Raw genomic sequence first — 11,615 nt, forward strand, 5'->3', positions numbered from 1 at the left:
CGCTGTAAATTGGTCATCAAGGCTGCCTACAGCAGGTTTCAACTAACAGGGAAAACAACGAATATAAATATTCCAACAGGCAGCCAAAATGGACTCCCTGTGACTAAAATGAGATTTAGCAAAAAATAGAATCTCATCCGTAGCAGGATGGAGGATCAGTCACATATCCCAGTGTCATTAATTGCCATAAGATTTCTCTCTGGTAATTAAGCAGAAATAAACCCCTGAAAAGCATTCCTGAAACAACTGCAGCTGGAAAATTTCCCAGCTGACCCTGACAGGCTGCTAATGCTAGTCAATACCCCCAACACCCCCGACGCCTGCGCCTTGCAGTCCTGCCATAACTCCAGTTGAACAGACGACTGGTCATTTATTGATAAACAGCCACAAATCTCAAGTCAGTTTTAAGCAGTTTACAGAGACTATGCACAGACTATCTTTGTGTCCTATTGGTTCTTTTTGATGTAAAAAGCCAAATTCTGCCTCATTTTAATACTAAAACCCTACACCAAAGTGAACATTGAGTGCATGTTACATATATTTTCGCACACTGTGCAGGCACTTGACTTCCTTCACAAATATTCACAGATTTTCCCCAACCCTGCTTAATATGCAGGTAAGGCTGACTCTGTAAGATATGTATCAGCTCCCCCTTCCTTCTGCGGAACATGCACTTTTGATTTTCCCTGAAAGGGCATTTCCCAAGCTGTGGATTGCTTCTCTCTCTAAAGTAAAGTATCCTTTCTTTCCGCTGTGGACCTCACAGTCTTTTGTTCATAGATCAAAGATGAGACTTCGGCCCACACATCAGTGGATAGGAGATGTTTTAAGATGGCATAAGGTATACAAGCAACAAACTGCCAAACCACCTAGGAATGAATCCAGCTATTTGGTTTGGTTTTGTGTGATGAGCAAGGAGAAAGGGTAAAGTGGTTGCTACAGACACTGGTTATCTGATCATGTGGCCATGAAACAAGAGCAGCTATGGCAGGTGGATAACGAACACCTTAGACCCTGGGGAGTCAAGAGTAGAAGGAGAAAAAATTAAAGTCTCAGCTCTCGTTTGTGGGACAGTTGGGCTGACCCTGTCGACTCACAGTGCTTTGGTGATCATCTTGTTCCGGGCTATCACCACTGTTCTTAACCTAAGTACTGGATACCCACCCCTATTAAGGAAACTTTTCTTAAGAAAACCTTAACCTGAGACCTTTCTCTTTTTTAATTTAAGGATCTTATTTTTTATTTCTATAGATTTAGGGGGTACAAGTGCAGTTTTGGTCACTTCTGGGCTTTTAGTTTACCCATCACCCAAATAGAGTACATTGTACCCAAAAGGTGTTTTCTTGTCCCTTACGCTCCTCTCACCTTCCCACCTTTCCAAGTCTCCAGTGCCTACTGTTCCACTCTCCATGCCCTTCTGTACACAATTTGTTGATGTTACAGGTAGGCAGCTGCTACCCAAGATAAAGTTCTGCACACTAATATAGTTTCCTTTAGCCACATCTTGTTAAATATGAATGTCCCCATTACTGTCAAGGAAAAGAAAGACTCTCTTGTGTATTTTGCTCAAGCCCATAGCTACGCCTCTGAATTATATGGCTTGCTGGACCTGTCAACTCAGTAATCGTCCTGGCAAAAACCATTAGTTATTACTCTGAACACTTTAGAAATAGATTTCCTCTCACAGGAAATAATAATTTCCTCCCACTACAAAATGCTGCTGAGAAAAAAAAAATCAGACATAAATAAATGGAGGTATACACCTCAAACATATCTAAAGATTCCATGCAATATCTTTCAGGAGATCAGTCTACTTTGTTTTTGGTACCAATTGAAAAAAAGTCAGAAATTTACAATAAAATTCAAAGCGCCCAAAATACTCAAGACAACTATGAACCGGAAAAACAGTGTGAAGAATATACAATACAATATCTCAAAAGTTAATAAGAAATGTGTATTTGTCCTGTGTCCAAGTGTTCTCATTGTTCAATTCCCACCTGTGAGTGAGAACATGTGGTGTTTGGTTTTCTGTCCTTGCGATAGTTTGCTCAGAATGATGGTGAACATCACACACTGGGGCTTGTTGTGGGGTGGGGGTCGGGGAGGGACAGCATTAGGAGATACACCTGATGTAAATGCCGAGTTAATGGGTGCAGCACAGCAACATGGCACATGTATACATATGTAACAAATCTGCACATTGTGAACATGTACCCTAGAACTTAAAGTATAATAATAAAAAAAAGAAATGTGTATTTATCAAGATAGTGTACTATTGGTACAAGAGGAGCAAAAGCAGAAACATGCACATATGTTCACTTGATTGATGATCAAGGGTATGATTCAGTGTAATAAAGAAAGGACAGTCTTCAAATAAATTGTGACTATTTAATTTAATAACTTTATGTGTATATATGTGTGTATACACACACACACACATAAACTACAAACTGATTGCATATCTAAATGAAAATGATAAAAGGTATGCCAAATATCTTGAGAAAAACAGAGCAACACACATTAAGTCCTATGTGTTATCTGTAAGTATTTGCTGCATGGCAAACACTTAGAGTCTTAAAACAATGGGTCATTTATTATTTTATGTTTTCTTTGGGTCAGGAATGCAGGTGTGGCTTACATGGCCAATTATGGCTTAAGATCTCCCACACAGTATTGTTAAGATGAAGCTCTCCTGGTTCTGAGTGCTGTTTAATTCATGAATCATACTGTGCTTCAATAAACTGCTATATTTCTCTAAAGTTTTTCTTTTCACAAATGGAAGATATCTCTAGAAAAAGAACCAAATGGAAATTTTAAAGATGTCAAATATTGCAATGAAAAATTAACTGGATCTCTTAATAAAAGGAAATATTAGTGGTTTTGAAATATAATAGTCAAATATATCCATATCAAAGCATGGAGTGAAAACTGAAGAAGAAAAAAAAGAGCTTCCATGAAGAAAGAGCAAAACTTTCACTAGTCAAACAAAAACATATTACGAAGCTGAAATAATGCAGTTTTCAATGGAAACACATTAATGTTTTAAGTAAATTGTTTACATAAAAATTATATTGAAGAAAGTGTAAGAATATGAAAGACATTTAACATATATCAATCAGCATGAGAATATATAAATAAATAGAAAGGAAAAAGGTGGGGCATGGTGGCTCATGTTTGTAATCCCAGCACTTTGAGAGGCCGAGGCAGGTGGATAACCTGAGGTCAGAAGTTTGAGACTAGCCTGGCGAACATGGTGAAATCCTGTCTCTACTAAAAATACAAAAATCAGCTGAATTATTTGGGCATGGTGGTGGATGCCTGTAATCCCAGCTACTCCAGAGGCTGAGGCAGGAGAATCGCTTGAACCCAGGAGCCGGAGGTTATAGTGAGCTGAGATCACACCACTGCACTCAAGCCTGGGCGACAAGAGCGAAACTCCGACTCAAAAAAAAAAAAAAAAAAAAGGAGAAAATACAAATAAAATAAACCTTTCACAGGAAAGGACAGACATTTCACAGCAAAGAAAACTTACAGGGTTAGTAAAACTTTGAAGATATAATCAATGTTACTAGCAATTAAGGAAAGTCTAATTGAAACCACAAAGAGATAATATTTTACACAAATACACTGGCAAAAATGACAAAGTCTGGCAATACTATGTGCTAAATAGGGTATAAAATAAACAACCTGTTATACAGTAAACAGCCATTGGATGTGTTAATTAGCACATTTATTTTTGAAATAAATTTCCCATTGCCAAGGGATCATCCACCCACTTGATAACCCAGAAATTCTACATCTAAGTGTGTAGCCAGAAGATGCTTATGTACCTCAAGAGTTAAATACAAGACATAATAAAACTCTTCAGAATGCGAGGGGGAAAAAAACCTATGAGCACTCCAACTGCTCATAAATAGAAAAAATCAGTAATTGTATATTTCCATACATACTGGATTATTACACAACAAGTGAATAAATTAGTTGTGTCACACAAAATTACATGGATATTGTTAGTAATATAGGGGATGAAGAAAACAGTCCCAGAATATTAGGCTACATTTTTTAAATGGTCTACAATTCAAAGCTAATAAAAACTATGGTCAAATTATAAAATGATATTGTTAAATTAAAAATATGGATAGAATTTACTTTTTGGATAGAGAAAAGGGTGAAAAATTAGGGATAGTTGGGCCATGGATGTATCATTATTGTATCATGTATATTATCATAAATGACAATGAACCAAAGACTATAATTAGTTTAATTCTTTGGAAGCAAGTTAACATAAATGAAGTTGCTACAGATGCAAGTACTAAAATTAGGAGGTAAGAAAATAAATGAAAACACACATGTAACAACTTAGCCACCAATGTAGTCACTTTGGTGGAATTTAAGGGATGATTAGATGATGATATTATTGATGCTACTGATGTGTGAGGTACTAAAAAGCGATATTGCTACCATTGCTTCTAAAATGATAAAAATCTGTTTTTTAAATTGATGTCACACTTACCCGGGGCTTAGACTCTAAACATTTCAAATTTAGGATGAGTCAGTTATTGCATGCCCCATATCTCTCTATCTTATATTTGACAAAATAGTAAATATTTTTTAAAAATTTCCTCCTTATATATATCATAACTATATCTATAGACTCCATAAAAAATAAACACAAAACATAATGAAAGAACAAATCTTTGGATAACCTGTAAGCTTTGCCACTAACCTTTCTATAGCCACAATCACACTGCTCTGCAGGTTCCAAAATTCCATTGCCACAAGTTGCAGATTTTTGGTAAGTCATTTCTGAAATTGTTTTATCCTGAAAACATTTAAGTTCAGGCTGCAGAACTATCTGTTTAAATTCATCCATGCTGCAACTGCTAAAAAACTTCATACCATGGGATCGTCTAAAATTAAATTGTACTTCTTAGATAAATGTACTAAAAGAATCAAAGTAATACTCCTCAACAAAGTACTACGAATTCTGAACTACTTCAATTAGAGAAGAGCCAAAAGGAGAAGAGGGTGCTTTTATTTTTAATATAGGTGATAAGCAAAAAATAAATTATTTTGTATTGTAATTTGATATGATAGACACTGAGAGAGTAAAGAAAGTTAAAATGGTAATGCACTTAATAATATTTGGTACACAATAAGCTCCATTTGGGTATATCCTATTATTGTCAACATTAAGAAACAAAATTTGGTTGATTGCACTAATGAAAAATCATAGTTACTTGTTCTTTGTTAAAATTAATCAAAAAAGTTATTCCAATACTTAGGTATGTAAATTGTACAAATTCTAGATTCCTTTTACTTTGTTTTAATTTTTGTATTTCTACACATTTAAGTATACTGCTTAATGTGTAATTTTGTGTAATTTTGTAATAATCTCAAACTTAAAAGAAATAATGCAAATATAGCCCCCAAAATAAATTTTGTTTTCTGAAACAGATAAGAGGCCAACAATGTGTTCTGCGAACACTAGATACATCTATATAGTTCTTACATAGAAATGGGTTATTCTACCTCAGCACTCTAGACCCTTCAAAATCATAAATAAAGATGTATTATTAATATCTAATCCTTGAACTCCATTCAGATTTTCCCAAACATCACAGTCCTAGCATTTTATAGCAAAAGAATCCAGTTCAGAATCAAGCATTGCAAAATTCTCATGTCTTCTTAGTTCTCACATCTCTTTAGTTTAGTTGCTTTTCAAACTGCTTACTACCTAGGTACTATTTCATCTGATGACGCTGAACAGTTTTTCAATTAATGCAAGTAGACTGTTGTAAGGTAATCATTAGCATCCACTTTTTCTCTAAATAATATCATTGAATGTAGAACTATTAAGCACATTTTCTACAACATTCTATACTTTCTTTAATGTCTTAAATAAGCATATTTGTATCTAAAAAATTTTCTTAAATTATATTGCAAGAGGTTCTACATCAAGGAATACTAGAAATATTTCTTAAGAGAAAACATAGAGTTGATAAAAACAACTCCTTACATCGCATCAGGATTCATTATGCATGTAGGTCCTGGACAGTAACAATTGTAGATATCATCATATGTCAATCCCAGATTAATTCCAAGCAACTGTGCCATAACAACTGAAAAGGCCTCTACAGTGATTTTCTTTGGATACTAAATAGAAACAAACAAACAAAAACTCAGATTTATTGCCTAAGATTTTTTTGTTCATTCCTTTGATCTTGTCAAATGTTTCTGGCCACACTGCATAAATGCAAGTGCAAATTTTAAAAACTGCTATTTATTTACTTAGAAATAAATTATTTCTAACTATTTACTTAGAAATAAAAATACGTACAATTTTTTATTCCTTTTGAGTGACAATATGTTTAATCAAAATGGCATTGACCTAAAATAAGAATAATTCAATCATATATTTTTATGACGTACTATTCAATTTAATTTCAGCAAATTTCAGAAAACATTCTGAGAAGTAGGAAGATTATTTTAGTAACTACAATATTTCTTAAGAGAACACTTGGAAAAGATATACAGATTTTGGAGAGTTGAACTGGCAATCAGTTTTGACCTCAGAAACAATTTGCGAAGAGTCAATTAATTTTTTAAAGTAGAATAATATAATATCTTACAAGTAGCATTTCTACAAACTTCCAGAAACTTTGTCATTACCTCTATATTTTTTCCTATTTCTGAACATCATATAGTGAAAATAATACCACATATAGTCTTCTAGTAAGGGTTTCTCTCACCACAAATTTAAGGATTTTCCACACCTTACTGTGGTTTATTATTTAAATCACTGGGTAGTATTCCGTTGTATGGATGTTCTAAAGTTTGCTCATCCATTCACCTGTTAAAGGATATCTAAGCTACTTCCAATCTGTGACAATTATGAATAAAGCTAAAAACACATATGTGAAATTTTTTTGGTGGATAAAAGTTTTTAACTCATTTAGGTAAATACTAAGGAGGATGATTGCTGGATCATATAGCAAGGGTAAGTTGAGTATTGTAAGAAACTGTGAAACTGTTATCCACAGTGGATATCATTCACATTTCTGTCAACAATAAATGACAGTTCCTGTTGGTCTCACAGAATTTGGTGCTTCCCATTTTTAATGTTGACTGTGACTGGTAAGCTACTTTCTTGTCTTTTTCCTGATCTAAGTAGTAACGTGTTATTTTCTCAAAATATGTTGTTTCCTGGTTTTTTTTTTTTTTTTGGATGCTATCTTTAAGTTAAATAAGTTCCCCTGTATTTTTAGTTTGCTGAGTGTTTATTATAAATAGTCTCAGATTTGTTTTTTCTGAATCTACTACTAGAATCATATAATTTTTCTTTTTTAGTCTATTAATATAATGGAGGACATTATTTTATATTCATATGATAAACCAACCATGCATATCTGGGATAAATCACATATATATGTACATTATTGCTATATATATGTATGTTACATACATTATACACACACTTTTGTCGCCCAGGGCTGAAGTGCAATGGCGTGATCTCGGCTCACCATAGCCTCTGCCTTCTGGATTTAAGCGATTCTCCTGCCTCAGCCTCCCGAGTAGCTGGGATTATAGGCATGCACCACTATGCCACTATGCCCGGCTAACTTTTTTAAATTTTAGTAGAGATGAGGTTTCACCATGTTGGCCAGGCTGGTTTTGAACTCCTGACCTCAGGTGATCCACCCACCTCGGCCTCCCAAAGGGCTTGGATTACAGACGTGAGCCACTGCACCCGGCTCTGGTTTTAATTTCACATAGCTGAAAGAGGTACTGAAGTAGAAAAACCACTGACACAATCCCTCGTCAATCCTGTGGCAGCAGTGGCATGGTGCAAAGAGCATTTCTTTGTGCTGGCGAGAGGAGAGTGCAGCAATTGTGAGGCATTGAACTCAGTGCTGCACTGTTATAGCAGAAAACAAAACTGAGCCAAACTCAGCTGATGCCCACCTATGGAAGGAGTATTCAAACCAGCCCTAGCCAGAGAGGAATCGCTGATCTCAGTGGTTGGAACTTGAATTCCTACAAGACTCACCACCATGGGCTAAAGTGCTCTAGGGCCCTAAATAAACTTGAAAGGCAGTCTAGGCCACAAGGACTGCAATTCTAGGTGAATCCTAGTGCTGAACTGGGTCCAGAGCCAGTAGACTGGGGGCACATGGCCTATTGAGATACCAGCTGGTGTGACTAAGGGAGTGCTGGCATCACCTCATCCCTAACCCCAGGCTGCAGAGCTCACAGCTCCAAAAGAGACTCCTTCCCTCTGCTTGAGGAGGGGAACGGAAAGAGTAGGGAAGGCTTTGTCTTGCATTTTGGATGCCAGCTCAGCCACAGCAGGATAGGGTACCAGTCAGAGTCCTGAGGACCACTTTTTAGGCCTTAGTTCCTGGATATCATTTCCAGAAGGAACCACTGCCTTGAAAGGATGGACCCAGTCCTGAAAAACATCATCACCTGCTAACTGAAGAGTCTTTGAGACCTGGATAACCAGCAGTGATATCCAGGGAGTGTGCCATGGGTGTTGGGTGAGCCTGTGAGACTTGCTGGCTTTGGGTGAGACTCTACATTCTCAGCTGTGGTGGCAACAGGGCAAGACTCCTTTGCTTGAGAAAAGTGGAGGGAAAAGTAAAGGGAACTTTGTCTTGCACGTTATGTAGCACCTCAGCCATAGGGCAGCAGACCACCAAGCAGGCTCTCCGGGTCCCTGATTCATTTCTGGACCTGCCCAAGGCCAGAGGACAGCCCAATGCCCTGAAGGATGAGTCCCAGGTCAGGCAGCATTCACCACCAGCTGACTGAAGAGCCCTTGGGCATTAAGGGAACATTAGCAGTAGTCTGGCAGTGCTCTCCATGGGCCTGTGTTGGTGACGGCAATGGGGTGAGGCTCCTCACCCAGTTTGTCCATACATGACAAACATGCTCCTGAATAACCAGTGGGTCAATGAAGAAATTAAGATGGATATTGAAAAATGTCTTTAAACAAATAATAATGGAAAAATGACATACCAAAACCTGTGGGATATAGTAAAAGCAGTATGAAGAGGGAAATTTATAAGTATGCACACCAAAAAAGAAGTAAAACTTCAAGTAAACAACCTAATATGTGTCTTAAAGGGCCAGAAAAGCAAGAGCAAACCAAATCCATAATTAGTAGAAGAAAAGAAATACTAAAGATCAGAGCAGAAACAAATGAAATTGAAATGAAGAAAATAATATAAAAGATCAAAGAAACAAAAAGTGGTCTTTTGAAAGGTTAAACTAAATTGACAGACCTTTAGCCAGACTAAGAAAAAAAAAAAAAAAAGAGAGAAAGATCCAAATAAATAAAATCAGAGATGAAAAAGGAGACATTACCACTGATACCACAGAAATTCAAAGGATCATTAGTGGCTACTATGAGCAACTATATGCCAATAAAATGAAAATCTAGAAGAAATGGACATATTCCTAGAAACATACAACCTACCAAGATTGGACCATGAAGAAATCCAAATCCTGAACAGACCAATAACAAGTAACAGATTGAAGTGATAATAAAATGCCTTCCTGGAGAGAAAAGGCCAAGACTTGATTGCTGCACTGCTGAATTCTACAAAACATTTACGAAGAACTAATACCAATCTTACTCAAACAATTCTGAAAACCAGAGTAGAAAGGAATACTACCAAACTCATTCTATGAGGCTAGTACTACCTTGATACCAAAACCAAAGACACATTGAAAAAAGAAACCTACAGGCCAATATCTCTGATGAATATTAACACAAAATTTCTCAACAAAATACTAGCAAACCAGATTAAACAGTGCATTAAAAAGATAATTCTTCATGTCCAAGTGTGGTTTATCCCTGGGATGCAAGGATGATTGAACAGATGCAAATCAATCAATGTGCTACATCTTATCAATGGAAATCAAGGACAAAAACCATGTGATTATTTCAACTGATGTTGAAAAAGCCTTTGGTCAACTTCAAAATCTCTTCGTGATAAAAATACTCAAAAGTGGGGGTGCACCCAAGATGGCTGAATAGGAACAGCTCCAGCCTCCAGCTCCCAGTGTTAGTGACACAGAAGACAGGTGATTTCTGCATTTTCAACTGAGGTACCGGGATCATCTCACTCGGGAGTGCCGGACAATCGGTGCTGGTCAGCTGGTGCAGCCCGAACAGTGAGAGCTGAAGCAGGGCGAGGCATTGCCTCACCTGGGAAGTGCAAGGGGGAAGAGAATCCGTTTTCCTAGCCAAGGGAAACTGAGACACACAACACCTGGAAAATCGGGTAACTCTGATACTGCGCTTTACCAAGGGTCTTAGCAAATGGCACACCAGGAGATAATATCCCACAGCTGGCCCAGAGGGTCCCACAAAAACGGAGCCTCCCTCATTGCTAGCACAGCAGTCTGAGATCTAACTGCAAGGCGGCAGTGAGGCTGGGGGAGGGGTGGCAGCCATTGCTGAGGTTTAAGTGGGTAAACAAAGCCACTGGGAAGTTTGAATTGGGTGGAGCCCACTGCAGCTCAAGGAGGCCGGCCTGCCTCTGTAGACTCGTCCTCTGGGGACAGGGCATAGCTAAACAAAAAGCAGCAGAAACCTCGGAAGAGGTAAATGTCCCTGTCTGACACTTTGGATCTCCCAGCATGGAGGCTGAGATCTGAGAACAGACAGACTGTCTGCTAAAGTGGGTCCCTGACCCCAGAGTAGCCTAACTGGGAGACATCCCCCACTAGGTGCAGACTGACACCTCACACCTCACACAGTGGGGTACACCCCTGAGACAAAACTTCCAGAGCAAAAATCAGACAGCAACATTCACTGTTCAGTAATATTCTATCTTCTGCAGCCTCTGCTGCTGATACTCAGGCAAACAGGGTCGGAAGTGGACAACAGACAAACTCCAACAGACCTACAGCTGAGGGTCCTGACTGTTAGAAGGAAAACTAACAAACAGAAAGGACACCCACACCAAAACCCCATCAGTACATCACCATCATCAAAGACTAGAGGCAGATAAAACCACAAAGATGGGGAAAAAGCAGTGCAGAAAAGCTGGAAATTCAAAAAATCAGAGCGTATCTCCCCCTCAAAGGAACGCAGCTCATCGCCAGCAATGAAACAAAGCTGGACAGAGAATGACTTTGACGAGCTGAGAGAAGAAGGCTTCAGTCGATCAAACTTCTCAGAGCTAAAGGAGGAACTACATAACCAGCACAAAGAAACTAAAAACCTTGAAAAAAGAATGGATGAACAGATAACTAGAATAATCAATGCAGAGAAGACCTTAAAAGAACTGATAGAGATGAAAACCGTAGCAGGAGAAGTATGTGACAAATGCACAAGCTTCAGTAACCGACTCGATCAACTGAAAGAAAGAGTATCAACGATTGAAGATCAAATGAATGAAATGAAGCGAGAAGAGAAGTGTGGAGAAAAAAGAGTAAAAAGAAATGAATAAAGCCTCCAAGAAGTATGGGATTATGTGAAAAGACCAAATCTACATCTGATTGGTGTGCCTGAAAGTGAGGGGGAAAATGGAACCAAGTTGGAAAACACTCTTCAGGATATCATCCAGGAGAGCTTCCCCAACCTAGTAAGGCAGGCCAAA

At 37.8% G+C, this 11,615-nt stretch overlaps 1 protein-coding gene across 1 annotated transcript in view; it reads right to left on the reverse strand.

Annotated features, from left to right (window-relative positions):
• Positions 1-11,615, reverse strand: part of LOC105549188 (disintegrin and metalloproteinase domain-containing protein 18-like) — a 79,641-nt gene that overhangs the window by 38,815 nt on the left and 29,211 nt on the right. The window contains exons 11-12 of the mRNA XM_011993609.1: positions 6,020-6,156; positions 4,727-4,910 (exon numbers count right to left, since the gene is read on the reverse strand). Of these exons, the coding sequence (XP_011848999.1) occupies positions 4,727-4,910; positions 6,020-6,156 (321 nt within the window). The remainder of the gene's footprint in view (positions 1-4,726; positions 4,911-6,019; positions 6,157-11,615) is intronic.

Source organism: Mandrillus leucophaeus, unplaced genomic scaffold (assembly GCF_000951045.1).
Source record: "Mandrillus leucophaeus isolate KB7577 unplaced genomic scaffold, Mleu.le_1.0 Scaffold111, whole genome shotgun sequence".
In the NCBI taxonomy this organism is placed as follows: domain Eukaryota; kingdom Metazoa; phylum Chordata; class Mammalia; order Primates; family Cercopithecidae; genus Mandrillus; species Mandrillus leucophaeus.